Source organism: Trematomus bernacchii, unplaced genomic scaffold, assembly GCF_902827165.1.
Source record: "Trematomus bernacchii unplaced genomic scaffold, fTreBer1.1, whole genome shotgun sequence".
In the NCBI taxonomy this organism is placed as follows: Eukaryota; Metazoa; Chordata; class Actinopteri; order Perciformes; family Nototheniidae; genus Trematomus; species Trematomus bernacchii.
Genome location: NW_022988050.1, coordinates 17,118,008 through 17,137,969, shown reverse-complemented (window position 1 = coordinate 17,137,969; position 19,962 = coordinate 17,118,008). Strand labels below are relative to the sequence as shown.

The 19,962-nt window shown below is 38.9% G+C and overlaps 1 protein-coding gene across 1 annotated transcript; it reads left to right on the top strand.

The window, feature by feature from the left end:
* Positions 1-662: 662 nt before the first annotated feature.
* si:ch211-214e3.5 (zinc finger protein 518A) lies at positions 663-16,201 on the top strand. Its single transcript, XM_034119729.1, has 3 exons — positions 663-998; positions 5,023-5,100; positions 9,206-16,201. Exon 3 carries the CDS (start codon positions 9,226-9,228, stop codon positions 13,255-13,257), a length of 4,032 nt encoding a protein of 1,343 aa, XP_033975620.1. The 5' UTR covers positions 663-998; positions 5,023-5,100; positions 9,206-9,225; the 3' UTR covers positions 13,258-16,201.
* Positions 16,202-19,962: the final 3,761 nt, after the last annotated feature.

The window sequence follows — 19,962 nt, the reverse complement described above, 5'->3', positions numbered from 1 at the left end:
GGTGCTCTAAAATTAAGGTTATTGGTGGTGTTAGAGCAAAGTCAATTACACAAATTATCAAATGAATTAATGTTTGCGAATTCATAGTTTATACTGTCTTGGCAAATAGCTTTAAAATCTTTACTTATTTATAACAAGATATGCATATGATTATAAAGGCTCAGTTAAATTGTTAAAGGAAAGAGAGGGCAGAAAGAAAGATGGAGGTAAGCAGAGAGACAAAGAATGAACTGACATGTTTGAATGGAATTACCCACTGCTGCAAGGAAACAATGTAGTGTGATGTAATAGAAGAGTGAGCTCCACATCCGCCATTATTGTAAGTGTGTGTGTGTCTCTGTGTGTCTGTAATCTATATGAGACAGAGGGGGAGAGATATAATATAAAAAGGCTGTAAATTGAGAGTATGTGAGTTGATAAAATGAAATTCCTTATCAGGGATCAACAAAACCATATCAGCCAAGATGTAGCCAAACGCATTCAAAAGGAAATGGCGTATCCGCCATTGCTGCTCATTGCTTGTTCTTCCACCTAGGACACACACACACACACACACACACACACACACACACACACACACACACACACACACACACACACACACACACACACACACACACACACACACACACACACACACACACACAGGCACAGAATGACGTAGCGCTCATGCTGCAAAACACCGTCAGGTTGTTATGGGCGTTAAACAGAATATATTTCCAGTTCAGTAAAAGTTGTTTTAACTGTGTTTCCTACGACAAAATGTCCTTCACGGCACTACTTTGGTATTTGTCAAGCAATGCATATTCATCCGCTTCTTCATGAGTGTCAAGAGCACATCAGTACCCGGATGGACTGTCATGGCCGCCGTCGCTGTGGATCCATAGAGAGGAGAGAAGGAAGGCAAATGTTTTTCCTGTGTGTTTTTTACACATTAACCTCCTTCTCATAATGTCGGTCGTTGACGGGACACCACCTGAACTTCCATCGAGTTCCTAGTAAGAAACAACACCTTTTCCGTAACTTTAAATGTCTTCGCGTGGGTGGGGGCTTTTTATTTTGGTGTAAAATAACTGCTTATTAAACTCAACAGACACGAACATTTTCGCAAAGTGTCTCACATGTTATCCACGTATCGAGATATAAAATGCCACAGTGAAATAAAATACGGCAGCGTACATTGTACAGTCCTTTGTTGCTGTCTGTCTACAGCCTTTCATTCTCCCACTGATGCAGCGTTCCCTCCCGTTTCCTAAACTTAGCGACTATGGAGCAAGTCACTCGAAGAAGTGAACACACATTAATTTAGAAGAAAGATATCAAATAGTGAAGTGGAGGCTGAGATTCGCGTGTTTGTAACATGTTGTAGTTGTCCCTGTGTGATGTTAATGTTCCTAAGGCTGAGTGGGGTTACAGTTATGAGACGAAGCAACTTTACTTTTCATCTCCAAGCTTCATTTATATCTGATGCATGCAGATGGTGTAGCATACCTGTCTGCACTCCAGGTGTTCCCTACAGTCCTGCTCACTTTCATTAAACACATCATTTCATATATACAGTTTATTACAAAGAATAATAGTTGAGTTTTATTTGTAAGCTGTTTATAGTGTTTTCAAGTAGATTACGTTATTAATATACATTGTTTAAGTTAGCCAAAGTGTTTGTGAAGACGTTGTTAGCAGATAGTATACGTTCTTATGTTGAATGAGCTGCTGCTGATAAGTCATTAAATCATGGCAGCCATTTTTTCCTCCAACATGGCTTCCCTGGATCCACAGCGGTGACAGCTGACTGATACATATGGAGTCTAGGCTATTGCAGAGCCCCTGCTGACCAACATTAATACTTTATAAGCGTACTGTTGACATGACCTGGTTATCTACACTATGTTTAAAGATCAAGCCCTGTTACATGTTGCTTATGTGATTAGACATGTTATGGCATATAGGAGAAATCCTGCGTGTTAAAACATTTGTATGGGTTGATTTTCAGTTATCACGATTTTACCTCTATGTGTCATGATCTATTCAATGGAATTCATGTTTGCCATCTAAGAAAGGTGTAAAAGTTACTCTGTTGAAAAACATGAAAAACAACACTGCACATTTAATTGATCAACACATTTTTGTTTTTATATTGTCATTTAATTTCTCGGATCATTTTATGAATTACTCAATATAATGTTTTGTTGTTATGCCTTTTCCAATTGCTGGGGTAGTTGTGTATGCTTTAGTTTAAAGCAATACTTGTCTCCAGAGGGAGCAGTGAGAAGTCTGATGAGAGGTCCAAATGATCTGACTTAAAGTGGACCTATGATGCTATATTATAATAATATAGGGTAGGACCATACCTATATAAGGCATATTTATACTTTTTATTTTTTCAAAATACCAAACAGATCATGCATTTTAACCATGCCTCATTTCGCTCAATTTGCACTTTTTTACCCCTGTTTTTGCAAGGGCTGATTCTGTGAGAACAGCACCACCTACAGGCCTGGCATATGTACTACAGCGTCTCCAGCGCTTTCGAATGGCAATGGCCGTGGCCGTGTTGCAGCCCCTTTTTTAGAGATTTGGGTATGGAGGAAAATAGAGAGGGTTGTGTTTTCTGACACTTGGTGAGTTCCCTGGAACACCGGGGACACATATTCATGTATAAAAGACGTACAAAAGTGCATTTTGCATGATAGGTCCCCTTTAAGTCTGGACAGTTGGAATGAAAGACTACAAGTTTGAAAGAAAAGGACACTGCAGTGAGGAGGATGTGAGCGTACTGTACCGTTGTAGCGCCTTTTCTGCAGGTAGAAGGTTACCTGCTATCCTCAATACATGGCCAATCTCTGACCTCACTGTTTGTTGTCTGTTGCATTGTGGGTAATGTAGATTGTTACAAGGTAAACTACTGTAATGTTTGCCGTTAAAAATAATCCTTGCCTCTGGTTCTGCTTCCATTGTTTGTTAGACAGTGTCTGAGTTTTCTTTTTGTTTTGATTGTTTAAGGCTTATATCCCTGAATGCATATCAATGCAGCTTCTTTTAAAAAAAATGTATTTAACTTTGCAGCTTGTCTCACTTGTAAGTATAAGGGTGATCTTATACAGGGTGTTTTCCTGTTCTTGCTTTGAAATGACTATGATTAAATAGGTGAAAGCTGGTCAATAACACTTTTTAGAATGAATATCTGTATGTACCTTTATGGCAATACACACGTAAATACTTAAGGTAGACAAAAAAACCCGAACACTTTCAAAAGCCAAGGGCGACTTAACAATTAATGTTGCTGATAATCTTTCATTTTAAATGCTTTTATTTAAAGGCAGTTATTCCTCAAATTGTAGGCATGTCATTCAGCAGTTTGTCTTTTTTAAAGTAAAATAACCAATGAATCTGTGGTTATCAACTGAATTGCTGGTTATGTATTGGAGATTTAAAGAGGACCTGGTGTGTTTACATTACATTACATGTCACTTGTTAGACGCTTTTATCCAAAGCGACTTACATACTCAATACTGTGGGCAATCCCCACAGGAGCAATTTGGGGTGAAGTGTCTTGCCCAGGGACACAACGACATGCTGACTGCAGTGGGGTTTGAACCTGTACTCCCCTGATCCGAACACCAACGCACCCGCCACTGCGCCACACGCCTCCCCTCGATTTACTTGTGAACAAACAAAAGTGTATTTAGTGTTACTCACCACAATTCATTGAGTATCTTTGATCCCTACCAAAAGTGCTACATGTATCTCCTCCCTCATTAAACGTTTTGGAAAGCAATTACAAGTAATTCAAATCCTCGATTGTACACATTCATGTTACCTAGTTTTCATTCTCCAGTCAAATGCCACTGCCACTTTCAGATCAGGGGAATAGTTCTAAACTAATAGAATCATGTGTATGACCTCACCAACATGCACATGTCTGCTCAACAAAACAGATCCCTGTCCCTGTCATAAAGACTGCTCTATAAATCCAGAGGTCAACAACTCAACAGGATACTTTTGAGTCCTGACTGCCAAAATGTAGTCTTGTTAAGATGTTAAGGGAAATGTTGTATTGGCATGTCATCTTCAGATAAATGTGAAACACTCATTGGAAGGCATTATATAAAGGTTATACAACATCTTAAGCATTAGCTACAGTTAGTAATGTGTAAGTGGACTATAGGTCACTCGGCAGCATATACCGCCTTTCATGTGGCTTAAGGGCTGTATAGAATGTATTTTTTTACATTCAAAGATTCTATTCATGTTATCTATTGAATCTTTGAACGTGAGTTGTTATATTTTTATGCTGTTTCTAACCTAAATCGAGAAAAAAAGTTTTGTGCTGTAACGCAGCGTCCACACGGCAGCGTGCGTTGAAGCTTGCCGGCGGGCATGTCTGAAACTCGACCAACAACCAATCACATGAATCTCCCGCCCCGGACACACAAGCATGAGGTTTGATTGGCTAGAGCTTGTACTGGCATATGATTTGATTGGCTGACGCTTCCGTCGAAGCTTCAAAAGTTGAACTTTTCTCAACTTTTGAAGCGAGCAACGCGAGCAAAGCAAAGCGACGGAACCACAATGCAGTTCGGCAAAGCGTGACGTCACCCCATTCAAAATGAATGGGAAGAAGCGTTGAAGCTTCAATGCATGCCGCCGTGTGGACGGGCCGTAAGATTGCTGCTAGACTGCCGTGTTAATACATGTGCTTTTCTGGCTTTATGTGCAGAAAGCCAGAAAAGCAGAATATTTGGTTGGATAGAAACATTTTTGAAAAGATAGCATCTTTATATTTCAATGAATGTTGACTAAGACGCTCTGGAGTTGGATAACACTAGTTTCAGACAAAGTCTTTGCTGCCAACACTCGAATCTAGTTCTGAAAAACGAATAGTTTTATTTCCACACATCTTGTTTAACAACGACATGTTTATTTAAATACCACACATTGTTCATTGTGTTTTAACAGAAATGTTAAATGTAGAGTTTGAGAATTTAAAGTAAGGTTGTGATTTGTGCTTCTGTCTTACAGGCGCTGTGACCACGCTGCAGACTGCTTTTCCTCGACACGACATGCATTCATGTGTGAGTTTGTCCTAAAGGAGTACAGGTAATAACTGCTTAATAAATTCATTGTTACCATGTTATTACCTCAGCAATGCAGCTACATCTTCAGTGTGGGTCTAAGAATCTGTAATAAATATGTTCATTAAGTTGAGTGACCTGATGATTTGTCACTTGTTTAGACATCATTTAGATGTACTACCCCTTTAAATGTCCTTCAACAAATACGACTTTACACTAGTGTTGGTTTCTTGCCATGTATATAGTTCTGGTGTTTTTAAGATGTACGTACGTTTCTGCTGCTCAGAGCATTGAAACATTTAAGGATTTCTTAAATACAAACATAAAATATAATCCCTGTGCAAAGCTGTTCACAATGTGTTCAGTAGAGTTTACAAAAAAGATAGGCAGTTATTTCTGAAAGGAGATGTTTCTAGTAAAGGTCCTTAATGCTGTGATAGCCATAAGCTTAATTCCAGCCTCCCTCATTTTATTGGGATGGATATCTTAAGGAAGGAGTATCTCAAAGACTGTCTGGCTACATAACACCAGATGTGACAATGTTTTTTCTTACATTTCTTGTAATATTGGATATTGATGTTCTAGGATAGGGTTTGGCAGGTTTAGATTATTTCAAATTAGTTTCTGCATGATGTCTACATGGTGAAACAGCATACTCAAAAAGGAAGTGTAGGGGAGGCTGAATGGCAGAAACGCATCTCTGTTTAATGCACTACAGCTCAACACTAATACAAACTACATCCTCCAAAATGATCATCAAGTTTCCATTTTATCCACTTTTTATTGACTTGTCCATGCATGTACATTGTTCAAGATACAAACACATTTTTTTTCAACAATTGATACGGAAATTCACAAGAGAATTAATCATATTCCAAATAAAAGGCTTTAATGTTGCTATAATTTAAGTAATAACAGATTAAAGAGTTGTTGAATGCTGTAGTCCACAGACAAATGACCACACATTCAATTGAATTACATGACATTTTGAAATACCAAGCATACCAAGTTGAAGGCAAAATTCTGAAAAGGTGTTACTCATTTTTCTAGGTACCGTTAATTATTGCGTGTCATTGGGGCCAGATACTAATGGTGTCCCATTGTCGAGGGGACCATAGCAAATGAAGCAAGCTTTAATGCACATTACTCTGGACCAGTCCTGAGAAGCCACAGTCACAAAGATACATTGTGCTGAATGGTAGGATATGTTCAATAGTGAGGGAGGGACACTCATCACAATGCACCAGGACAGAGGCGCTCAACCTCGCTGGATTTCCCTTCAGCCTGCTGTCACATAAAACGCTCCAACAGCTGAGGCTGTGACGCTGTCCACATCGACTATATTGGATTTTATCTACTCATCGTCCATGCGTCTCGCTGTGACCGTATTGATTTACTCGAGCTGCAGTTTAGCATGAGGTGCCATAATGGCTTTTGTCTGAGCATCTCTGCCTGATGTGTCATGTGTTGCCTTTTGTGGGAAAAGGTTGAGAAACATGTCAAATCTTCCTCTGGAAAACATGACGTGCCCTCAGTGCAATCTTCTTTTTAAAAGCCTCACATTTTTTCAGTCTAATTAAAGATATTACAGAGAAACACTCAACATTTTCTACTTTTCAAATACATCAGCAAAATATTCAACTTTTGTGAACCACAGGGCGGGGCTCAGTTGTATGTAATTACATTTGAAGGTTTATCTGCTGCAGAGCAAGCTAGCTAGCTTTCTCTGCCAAGTAGCGACCCATCAGCATAAAAATCTATACAGCAGGAAAGGGTGCTTCAAAATAAAATGTCTGCACGTAGCATTCTCAACCCTCTAACGCTATCTGTGCTTTTTCTGCATGCTTTTAGCGCCACCCAGTACAGTCATAATTGGTTTAAAGAAATACAAACAAGTCGGAGCAATGTTTCCCTATAGCAGAAGGATAATGTGTGGAGCCAGTCCCCCCGATACAGTAGACATTATTTAAAAAACTTGTTTCACTCTTTGCAGTTTAGCTTTAGCTGCATGATGCTCTTGTGTTTTTCAGTGCAAAAAAACCTGTCGCAGTGGTCGGTTCATTGAATGAACAACATGCTGGGCCCTGTAGGACATTATCAGCTCTGTTTTAATGTCTTACTTTCAACAGCAACTGTACAAGTTTCCAGCAAAGCCACAAGCCCAAAGGAGATAGATATGAGGTGTGTGAAGGTCAATAAGCTGTCAATGTAATGTCATGGTAAGCTTGAGGCTTTACAAAGGCAAATGGTTTGGTGTGGTCTCAAATGGTTTCTTTTTTCAGTGAGATTTGCACTGTAATTGAGAGCTTAGCATGGGGATTAAAGAACAGGTCTGTGAGAAGATAATTTGCATGCAAGCAGGGAGGAGAGACTTAGTCTTCAGATTGGCGGCATTTGTTTCTCTGAGCTTTCAGTGAGCAGGCAGCACTCTGAGCCAAGCAGCGTGTGTCACTTCCGCCTACACTGACAACGCTGGTATGCAGACCAGAGATTCAGTTTTGACTACATGTCTTTCAATATCTGTATTTTGCTTTTACGGTGAGCTGAAGATAATTGTTTCCTCTAAGTTTGAGGGGTCATTAATGGGGGAAGTGTGTCAATATTAGGGGTGTAACGGTTCACAGAATTCACGGTTCGGTATGTACCTCGGTTTGGGGGTCACGGTTCGGTACGGGTTCGGTACAACAAGAAAAAGCCAAAAAAAGTCCCAAATGCATAATTCCAGGTTTGTTTTTTATTTATTTTGAACAGTAGTGCAAGTTTCAGTATACAAATAAGGAACTCTAACATTTTGAAAAATTAACTGTATTACACAGTTAAAAACAAACCACAAACAGTACCACACACACTCAGATGGCCATATTATCTATAATGGCTGATGTCAAACAAAAAGGTTCAATAAGCTGTAAAACTAAAAAGAATGTCTTGAAAATATTACAAAATAAATAATAAGATAGTGTTTCAATCACTTTCAATCACAATCAATAAAAGCCGGGGTCCTCTACTATTGCATAAGGGCGCAGCATAGCCGTTGAAAAACATATGCCAAAAGCTTCCGTTATTTATTTTGGTCTCTCGGCTTTCATGTCTATTGGCTTCTTAAAAACAGCGGGGATAAGCTGTTGAACTGCTGTTGTCTTTTTCCGGGCTCAGGTGATTACTAAATCTGGGTGAAGCCTTCTGATATGATTTAGCATGTTTGGCTTGTGTTACCATTAGCATACTGCACCGCTGTCGAACAACGCCGGCACACCGTCCTCGTCCAATCCACCACTCGCACTCCATCGTTATTGTAGTCCACAGGGAACCCGAAATGTTCCCACACAGTTGATTTAAAAGAAGTAGGTGGTTCTTCTAGCTCCTAGTGCGTTATCTGAACTCGCAATACTACATTTAATTTTTCTTGTATTTCTTTCGTTTTGTTGTGTTTTCTTCTTCTTCTTCATTTGTTGTTTAAGGGCGGCTGGCAAACAGCTTTTAGATGCAATACCGCCCCCTGGATTATATATAGTGTAATGGATACTGCCCTGAGTGACAGACTTTTTTCCCACTCGCAAAAAAAAAGGCGTATTCGTCGTGTGACTGCATGCACCGAACCGTGACGTCCGAACCGTGGCGGTACGGGACGAATACGGATACCGTTACACCCCTAGTCAATATGCAACATTATAACAAAATACATATTATTATTGGCAATAACTAAATTGATTGATGGAGTGTTAGATAGTAAAACTATCTAACACTCCATCAATCAACTTTGGCCTATACAGGCTACGTGAGCCATCTTTGTGCCACTCACTGTGGGCTGTATTGCCGTGTGCTCAGTGGTGTTAAGCAACCAAGTGCACTTATTAAAGTATTGTAATTAAGGGGTTTGCCAGTACGGGCTTCAAATGACTTTTTGATAACAATTTATGACACTACTGATTTTAAAAAGTTCTTAGGCCATTCAATTAATTTGTCACTTTTGTTCCACACCTTCTAAAATGTAAATGCTATTTAGTTTGTCATTGTTGACTGAGAATGTGTGCACTGTGCTACATACATAAAACCTTTTGTTGATAAATGCATTTAGAGTAAGTGGGACTTGTCTGACTGTGCTAATGAAAACTTATTTGTTTACTTTCCAGATATCTGTAGATTTACAACTATGGAAGAAGACCTCACAATACTGACTGATTCTCTGAAAAACTGCAACACAGGAGATGAAAAAGAAAAGGTCAAAGACTTTGTGTACAAGCATTTCAGAGAAGTGGCAGATGGGTCGCTCTTCAATAATGCCGAAGAATCTTCCAATAAGGAACATGGAAGTTCTTCCAAGAAAGAGAAACAAAGTCTTAAAAAGGCCCATTGTAAAACTCAGCAAGGTGCTGTCTTCTCTGGAAAGATTCTGAGCTTTGGATGCTCTGTGTGTAAAGATGATTCCACATATAGCCCCAATGATCTCCTTAAGCATTTCCGAGCGGCCCATAAAGGAACCCTTCCTACGTACCCTTGTGACCTTTGTGCTTTTTCCACACACGAGTTCCCTGCTCTTCAACGCCATCGGATTGAGCACAGGAATACTCTGGTTACATGTGAGCTCTGCAACAACGATGTTCAGTACTCTTTGCTATTGCTTACCAGACACTACATCATGTGTCACAGTCTAAATGGACAGTTTAACTGTGACTGGTGCGAGTTTACAACTGTGGATGCAGGTACATTCGTCCAGCACATCCATCATCACAATGAGAGTCCTTGGAAGTGTTTAAAATGCAGACATATCAGCCTGAATGAAGAGGCTCACCAGAAGCATAAGAAAGCTCACTCGTGTACATTCCCCTTCACTTGTCAGATCTGTGGATATGGTGCATCAAGAAGCGACTATCTTAAAAAACACACTGCAGCTGTTCACAAAGAGCATGCTGAGAGACGGAATGTATGGACAGCTTTAGAAGACAGCGGCACTTCAGCAAATTCATCTGCAAGCTTAAAACATTTGTTGAAAAAGGGTGGTGAATCACAGGAGGCTCAGAGGATATCAAAACTAAACTGTCTTTCTGGGAGTCAAAACCAAAATGGCAGGCTAATCAAACCAGAGATATCCTTTGAGGAGACCAACCACTTGGTGGATGCAAAAAAGGAAAGAAAATGTATTCATAATAAAGAGCAGTCAATGTCAGAGATGTTACAGGAATGTGACACCTCTCCAAGCTCTGATGCTGCCAATCTCGCCAATCCAAATGGACTGACTGTTCTGATGGTGAAGAATAAAATCTCTCTTCCCCCCAACTGCACTACCAAATTGATGGGATTCAAGATGGTTGATGGCAAAAAACATTTAGTACTCAAAGTAATACCAACAGCAAAGCAAGATTCATCCATCCAGAACCACTCCCTAGTTGAAGATGTTGGCTCAGCACCAAATCCTGAGTCAGATAAAAGTAAAGTCTCTAATGAGAATGGGGAATTCTCTAACAGCAATAACTTAACATCACATTGTTTAGCTCTTTCACCAAGAAGTGGGTCTTCCGTACAGATGGATCAGGACGATATTCTGGCAGTTAAAGTAAAGATTGAGGAGGAAGAAACTTCTGTTTGCAACATTGATTCCACACCACCTAGAGCTGACGTAGAGGAGCAAACTAACCCTTTACCTAGAAGGTCTTCGACTTGTACAGATACGTTATACCCAATGACTGATGAGTTTGATCATGCAGGCAAAAAAAATCACGCAAGTCAGATAACCTTCTCAGAGAGAAGCAAGTTTGATAATAATTCAGTCTCTGCGACATTGAAACCTGATGCAACCTACCATAGTGGTCCTCAAATCAGTAATACATCACCAATATGTGCTAGGAAGATCACTACTTTATCTTCACCTTTAAAAGTTGCTCAGGAAATATTGTCTTTAGAACACGTTTCCAAAGAAACTATTGAGAATTGTGGGGCTGCAGATGAGTTATTAATGACTGATACAGAAGCAGATAAACTCAATGATGACCAATATTGTCAGAGTACTCCAGAAAAAACTGATAGAGGTAAAAGTCAGATTAAACATAACAACAGCAAGCTAAATGTTAAGCATTTGACTAATCCATCACATCAGTCAGAGTTAGCCCAACCCAGTACAGGAAGCGGCAGAGAAAGTGCTATAGGCTCAGAAAACTCAAACACACAAAACTCCCCAAACCAAGAAGTATTTACATTTCACAATTATTCCAAGGAAACATTTGGCACTCCACCCAAATCTACCCAACACTTTCACAATATGTCGGAACATTCAGCAGACAAAGAAAATATGTGTGAATCGTCACAGTTTAGGTTGACATTGGCAGAGTCTCCAGATCCAGGAGAGGACTCGGATCAAGAAGATGTGCCAGATGGTGACATTGATGAGGGCACAGGTAGTGTTGAGGATCCTTCCACTGAGGATGAAAATCCTGATTCAGTGTTCCAAGACTTTAATATTATCAAAATAGAGGAGGATAGCATTCCTATATCTGACAATCAATCAGAAACAAAGAGTAATTCAACTGGCCTGGGCAATTTTGTGGAGGAACATTCAGATGCAATAATTTCGCAACAACTAAATAAGGAAAGAGTTGAACTCTCTAGTAATGATTCTCTAAAACAAACAAAAACGGCTCTTCGATTTCTTCAGTTGCCAGAGGGTAAGCAGTCAGTGTTCATGAGAACTACTGAGAATACATTTGCCATGCCCATGCAAGTCAAGGCAACTCCAGGTTTCAAACTGATAACAAATTCTGCAAGTCCCCAGATCAACGTATCTTATATGAAGCCAGGGTTTGAAAACGGCAGGAGGGTAGGTGCATCAGCACCAAAGGCAGGAGCTTCTGAAAAAGGGACAACACTTCTCTCTGCTGTTCAACCAGGTGTTGGCACCACCTCAAATCACTACCTTATCAACAGCCAAGGGTTAAAGGGCCCTGTACTCTTTTCAAGCACACCACATAATACACCTACAGACAAAACAGCAAAGACACAGCCAACTTGCTACTTGGTACAGAGGTCTGTTCCATTTGGTCAGACCCCCAGTGCTCCTCGCCTCAGACTGGAAAGTACACAACTCCCACTGAACTCAAAGCCTGTTCTGGCCATGCCTGTGAACTCTACAGATAAAGCCAACACTTTGCAGACGGGGCGCCAGGCATTCTTGCTCCGCTACATTTCTCCACCCAAATCAGGATTACGGTTGAATAACCAAGAGACAAAGACTGGAACACAGTGTAGCCAAACCAGTGAAAGTACTGGAAACAAAGTCATATTTAAAATTGTCAGTCCTACAGGAAGCCTTCTCACAAGTGGCGCTCCCACCTCAAGCAATCAACCTTTGTTTTTGGCCACCAGACCTCAGACCCAGTGTTTTCTGGTGTCATCAAACAAAACCAATGCAAATTCATCCAATGGAGTAACGAAATTCATCCCAATACACAATACTGCACAGATAGATGTCAATGAATCTTGTATTTCACCCTCTCCAATGAATGTAAAGCTTCAACTGTGTGAAGCAGAGAAACCTATCCTAGCCCCAAGGCCAATTCGTCCCCCAAGCCAAAGGAAAAGGCGCAGGAAAACATTGTTCGACGAGCTTCCAGCTACAGTGCATAAAGCTAGAAGACTCTCGAATAAAGGACTGCCTGAGAAAGAGACTACTCTGTTATGGAAGCCTATAGCCAAAGAAGTAGAAAGGACACTGAGGCTTGCCCCGTTCAGTTCTCTCCAGCAGATCAAATGCCCTCGTAGATTCCAACCTGTTGTGGTGCTCAATCATCCAGATGCTGACATTCCCGAAGTGGCCAATATTATGAAGGTAGTAAACAGGAACAAAGGTGCAGTTACTAAAGTCTCTCTATCTCAGAAAACAATCCAAGCTCTCTCTGAGCAAGGAGCTCTATGGAAGAATTCCTTGACCAAAGCTGCATCGTCTCATAGCGACGATACAAGACCCCGGCCAGTTCTGAGTTCTGTCAGAGAGCGGTTCCTCCTGAAAATGAAGTTGAGGAAAAAGAGCAAAAAGAAGTATGAGGTAGTTGACCCTCGACCACGTTGTGGACAAGAGCCTGTGGTGTTTGACTGCTGGTTTTGTGGTAGGCTCTTTAACAACCAAGAAGATTGGATTGGCCACGGCCAGCGACACCTCATGGAGGCAACTAGAGACTGGAATAAACTGTTCTGAACATTTCAAATCACCTCCGAGTGGAATAACGTTCTCTTTTTTGGGGTGAAACAAATGGTTCAAGTTGTATATTTTTAATGACCTTCCACACGATTTTTGTTTAATTTTGTGTTCCTGTAAATACATATTCTGAAGCAAATCATAGTTTATCTTTTCATAGGTGCATTTTCTGGTAAACGATGTACTGTAAGCATGATCTCTATCATGCATGCACAGGTCACATTGAACTGTGAAAATGGTGCACTGTCATTAGGAGAGTGGCAAGATCACTAGTTCGATTAAAGGGACAGGAGTATTCAGAGCTGGATTGAATTACTCAGGTGATTTCATATTAATCTGGTTTGTCATTTTTGCTCATACATTTTAAGTAAGCTGATGCCTAGTTTAAGGGACTTTAGTATCTTATTTGCTTAACTTTAAAAGCTTGTATAAAAACTCCTTTGTTAAATGCTTGTCATGGAAGAATGTTCTGGTCCAAATGATTACATTTTGTATGATGTTTTATTAATGACGATTTCATTTTACTCTATTCTATCATCAGGGGTAGATAACAGTTTCCTTGTCAGGGTTTTGCCAACCTGTAGCATATATTTGTAATAACTAGAGCTGAAAGTCTGCCGTCAGTGTTGGTTTAATAAAATACCTTTGCAGAACAATGGTTAAACTAGGGCTACAACTTAGTCTTTGTTTTCAGTCCAAATCCCACAGATACTAAGTTTATTATCACATCAAACGAGTTAAAGGAGCAAATCATCTTCATTTAAAAGCCAGAATCATGCAGTATATAGCATCTTTGTCTGAAAAACTGACTATTGAAAAGTTGAAAAAACATTTTCCTGTTGATTTCCTGTAGGTCAAACATTACCTTTCTTAAATTAAAGCAGGTGTTAAAATAATGGCTTGGTAATAATGATATAACAAATCCAATTGCTTTTATTTTTTAATTTAAGATACCATTAATCAACCGCAACACTTGAAATTATTTCACATTTAAAGCCTGTTAGGAAGGTAACCAAACCTGGATAAGCCAGAATAATGTCAAACATGTTTCTGAGGGTCAGAAGGGCAATGGTGGTTTTTATGATGGGATGGGTTGGCTGGATTCCCCCAGAAATCACAACATTTTTGACTTTACAGGAATACATTAGGGTGTGTAAAAAATCTGAAGTGGCTTGTTTGCTATAGAACAAAAAAACATTTCATCTTTATATCAAATACTTTTAGTAATGAATTTAAAGTTACTGTCACATTTGTTTTTAAAACTGTCATCATTTCTACTGTAGTAGGAGCCCTGGACTCTGTATCAACTCTCACCTGTTCTTGCATTCTGTAATTTAATCTGTTCCCTACCATCAAGTCCAATATTTGGACATTTGTTTCAATGTTACGTTTGACACTTTTTTCATGGCGATAGGACAGGGACTTTGTTTCTTTAGGATGTTAATGATTGTATTACATGATGATGGATCTGTGGAATTCATGTTTTATTCTATTTAATATGCAAGTGATTGAACAATGTAAGCCATACTGATGTTTTTATACTTTCACAATGCTTGTTAGGAGCCCGTCTAAATTACTGAAGTTCTGACCTCAGCAGGTCCTGCATTTTACCAGCATTTACTAAATGTTCATCTTTATCTTTGCTACAATCATCAACAGCAAACATTTATTCCACATTAGGTCAAGTCCCTGAAATCATTTTATGTAACACTCCTACAAATGTATCATGTGTAGTATCTACATTCCACTCATATTTGTGACTTACAAATGGAACCAAACAAGCATAAACCTTCACTAGCATTATGGGGAGTTCTCTTTTGTAAGACATTGTTAAACATTATGGAAAATATGCTTACTTAGAGTGAGCTGAGAAGATTGAAATGTCTGTGTCCTTACTACAGAGCTGGAGTTAGCTTAGTTAGCCTAGCTTAGCATAAAGAGGGGAAGTCAAAAATACTCTACCTACACCCGAAAGCTCCCTCTTTACGCTGTTCATTAAATCTGTGTTGTGGTTTAAGGGGGAGTTGGCACTATTTCTTGAAGAACACCGGCGTATCCCTCCACCCAATACTTCTGCGAAGTGCCCCGGCTACAGAGTGTTTTTAGATATGCCAAGTCAGCATAGGCCTAGCTCTCTGTACAGACTGCTTGAAGACAGTGACTGAGGTTCAGCCTGTACATTCTTAAGACACAAGGCTCATTAAAGTTATAACTTTGTTTTTAAGTTTTCAAGTCATCCTCAAAAATTCAAAATTGGTTGATATTTCTTTCTTCAAACTGGTTAGGAAATGGTTTTGAAATATTGCTTACAGAAACAATACTTTAAGATAAAATATCAGGATGTAGAGTAACAGGTATTTAACGGTTCCATTTTAGTCATTACCATCCATGTATTAATAAATTGGGTTAATACATAAATGTTCCTTAATTCCAAATTTAAACAATAGCATTGTATTTATACGTTTTTTTTATTTTGGAGCTCACCCCCTAATGCAGTTTAAAACAATCACAGCCAAATGGATGCTAACACCAAATGACCTCTGGCTTTTATTTCAGTTTGTTTCAGAGTTTGATGTTTCTTCACTGCTCTCAGGCCAAAGAACTGTTTGGTGGTATAACATGTAAACAGTTGATGGGATTTCTAACACGAGTTCTGAACTGTGATAACTACAAACCACTCATATGTGATACACTACTACATCAGCTAATTTTGTCCGTTGTATGAGCCGAAATTGAAACGTGAATAATATTTGATATCTGTTTTGAGTTTGTACATAAACACAACTCCATCATGTACAGTACACTGCTCCTGTCCACATCTTTACCCAGTCTTTCCTCATGCAAAGTGCCTCGAATGTCCTTTAGCAGGTTGACAATGAGTACTGTATTATTTTGTTCAACTTAGTGGTTCACTCTCCTTTAATAAATGTACATACCCTATGGATTTATTGTGGTGGCTTGTTATTTTTATCAGGAATAATGAAGTAGCCTGTCCTTCTGATGGATGTTTAAAAGTGATGATGCTGAGAAGATCCACACGAGGGCAGCACCAGACAAAAGATTACAGGATGTCCCATCTGACTGAGTCAGCTCAATAATCCCATGTGGGCATAACCACAGAATTTTTTTTTGGCATCAAACTATATTTTAACTAGATATTCGTATTAATAGAGGACTTCAAAGAACTGTCAATGGAGCGCACAGATGCTGTGAATTAGTTTTATTTGAAAACCATTGATAACAGCAAACTTAACTGAATATCTCATCATAACAATAATAAACCAAAGTCCTCTGATGTAATGAATTCCCTGCACAGAAACATTAGTGTTGATTTATCATTTCTGACCGTAGTCCCGTCTGACATTTAAAGGGGACCTATCATGCAAAATGCACTTTTGTACGTCTTTTATACATGAATATGTGTCCCCGGTGTTCCAGGGAACTCACCAAGTGTCAGAAAACACAACCCTCTCTATTTTCCTCCATACCCAAATCTCTAAAAAAGGGGCTGCAACGGATCTGATAAAAACTGATCCAGATTTGAACACTGTCCTGACGTCAGGACAGTGGCGCTACGGCTATTGGGCCAACTCCACCAATCAGGAGGAGACAGCCACGGCCATTGCCGCTCGAAAGCGCTGGAGACGCTGTAGTACATATGCCAGGCCTGTAGGTGGTGCTGTTCTCACAGAATCTGCACTTGCTAGAAATTGTCAAATTGAGCAAAATGAGGCATGGCTAAAATGCATGATCTGTTTGGTATTTTGAAAAAAAAAAAGTATAAATATGCCTTATATAGGTATGGTCCTACACTATATTATTCAAATATAGCATGATCGGTCCACTTTAATGTAAACTCCCAAAAGCTTAAAACACACTTATCATAGTATACGGATTGAGCTCTGGGTATATAAAAACCTTTTATACTAAGAGAATGATGAAATATATTTGACCTTGGAGGTCATTCAAACTGTGACTGGAAAGCAACTTCTAATTAGACTTCACAATGTTTCCCTGAGATATAATCCTTTCTGCATTGTTCTGTTTAGAATATTTATTTTGTTACTTGTTGAGTTTGAACACAAAATGACTCGCTAAAACTCCTGCTCAATCGCTCTCTGAATTAAGACAAATAGAAAGTGTGAATAGAATACAATAAAACCGGAAAACACTCAACTAAAAGGCTAAACTGAGCGACTTGTATAAGCAGAATACAGTATTTTTTAAGGGAAGAGCATATATAATATTGGCCTGATATATTGCGTAATCCTTTGATTTTGTACGAACTATTTTTTTGGTTGAAGATGAAATATATCAGAATTGGATTGGCTCTGATGTAGACTCCTTTATTAAAGATCTTGTTTAAGATATCTGTATTGGTGCTACACATGTACTTCAGCAAAATAAAGTAATAGATGCATTTTATTGATTAAGTACATTTAACACAATACCGTCTAAACTTCATATATGATATAGAAACTACTTTGTGTTATAAGGCAAACAAATAACCAATTTGGCATGTGAGGTGATGTGCATAAGAAATCACAATGTTTTTGTCATTATTTTAAATGTAATGTTGAATCTATTTCATGACAGTAATGCATACAAAATACACAGAATCCTCACTGTGTTGTTGAGCAGTGATGTAATGATTGAATATCCTATAAATACTCACTCTCAAGTTATCATGCATTATATATCTGTATATATATATTTGTAACTATTTTTTTGTCATTATATATTTATGATACATATAGTACTTTTGAAATTATAATGCTGGTGACGACAAGTGGATATAAATATATTACATAAATTAATATAAAATGAGATAATAGAATCAAACATATATATACCCACAATATTTTGTGTTATAAATATCTAATGAATGAAATATTTTGTGCATGAACATAGATAATCTGCAGAAGTGTGCCCAGAGGGAGGGGTGTGCAGCAGAGACGTTTGTGCAGAACATTTACAATAATCAGGTATGAGTCATGGTATGTAGAGCGAGATGCAGAGTGTTTATCTGTGTGTGTAGCATGTGTGTGTAGCATATAGCATGTCCTGTCGGCAGGTGCAGGCAGTAGGCCAGGTCTGCAGGCTGCTGTACGGCTTCAAAATAGGTCATGTTCACATCAGGGACGTCTGCATCATCTTTCTGACTCCTCTGCTGCTGGAGTGGTTCAGGCCAGTGGCCCGTGGCTGTGGAGGAGAGCAGGGGGTGGGGGAGGGGATGGATGGATGGAGAAGACCTCCACTTGAAGCATTATCATCGTCAGAGAGGCTGAGACACTCTTCTCTATCAGTCACATTGTTGAAAGTAAAGTTGCCCCCTTCCTTTGTTTCCTTTAGCCACTGAGAACCCTTCCAAACAAACAATTCTAACGCGTTATCTTTTCATTTATTAGTTTTACTTACAGATGTGATGACCTGCCTGGCTTCTGGTAATGTCTTGATGTTATGCGACTCGTAGTTAATCAAAACAAAAAATAGTCAAACAAATGAAAACAATCAAAAGTCAAACTGAATAATCAACAAACTTAGATGTCATGTAGTTTATTTATAGCCGTTTTTATTTATAATGCTTTTTCTTCCGGGGATGGCATTTGCACTTTAACAACTATAAAAGTGGTGTTAATATGTGGATAATATCCTGCTGAACAACACCTGTAAGTATCATAAACGGTTGTTGGCCACAGATCTTATTTTCCGCAATACTTTGAAAATCCAATGGAAAAATCCCATAGGTTTTTGTGTATGCAGCCCTTGCAATGCTAACTTTACAATGCTAACTTTACAATGCTAACTTTACACTACAAACATCTTTCATTAATGCACCACTTTATTGTATTTATATATATTGATCATATTCATAATTTAATTATATATCTAGTACCATTTTACCTAATTCTATTGTTGACATTTTAATTAATACTGTTACTTAAAGGTAGGGTAGGTAAGTTTGAGAAACCGGCTCGAGATACACTTTTTGTTATATTGCATGGAATGCTCTTAACATCCCGATAGCAATGAATATCTTAAGTGCTTTGACAAAAAATCCATAAAAAAATGTCATCTGTGGAAGCAGTAATACTGTAAAAAGCCCGGCTAAAATAACTGGATGGCCTACCTGCCTGTCAGCCTTCCATCTGTGCACAAACTTATCTCGTGCCCTCATTGGTCATGTGCGCGTTCGTGTGTGTTGGAGGAGGGGCTCTATAAGGAAGTGGCAGATTTTCTCCGGTTGTGTATTTTCAAATTCTAGCGATCTCGAGCCGGTTTCTCAAACTTAGCTACCCCACCTTTACATTTTGTATTTCTTATTCTTATTATCCCTTTGTAATAATAATAATAATACAGGGGATTTGTAAAGCACTTTTCCTAATGCTCAAAGACGCTTTACATAAAATCAGAACAGAAACAAAACAAAATATTATATTATTATATGATATATATATTTTATATGAAAACAAATATTGTACACAATGCTGTCTGAGAATATGATGCAGTGTGTGTCATTGGAGGAATGCAGGCCTTATGTTGAACCTAGGGCAGTCTGACTTGTTTTCCGCAGCATCACAAACCTTGAGCTGGGGGGTTGCAGCAGGGAGACCGGTGCCCTCAACTCAACATTGGTTTCAGTTCAATTCAGGAAACAAACAAACTCAGACAGAAATGTTATGTCATTTTTCATCAAGAAATCAG

What these genes read in the sequence shown, in the direction of transcription:
- si:ch211-214e3.5 (XM_034119729.1), top strand. Translation starts at nt 9,226, where the DNA reads ATGGAAGAAGACCTCACAATACTGACTGATTCTCTGAAAAACTGCAAC.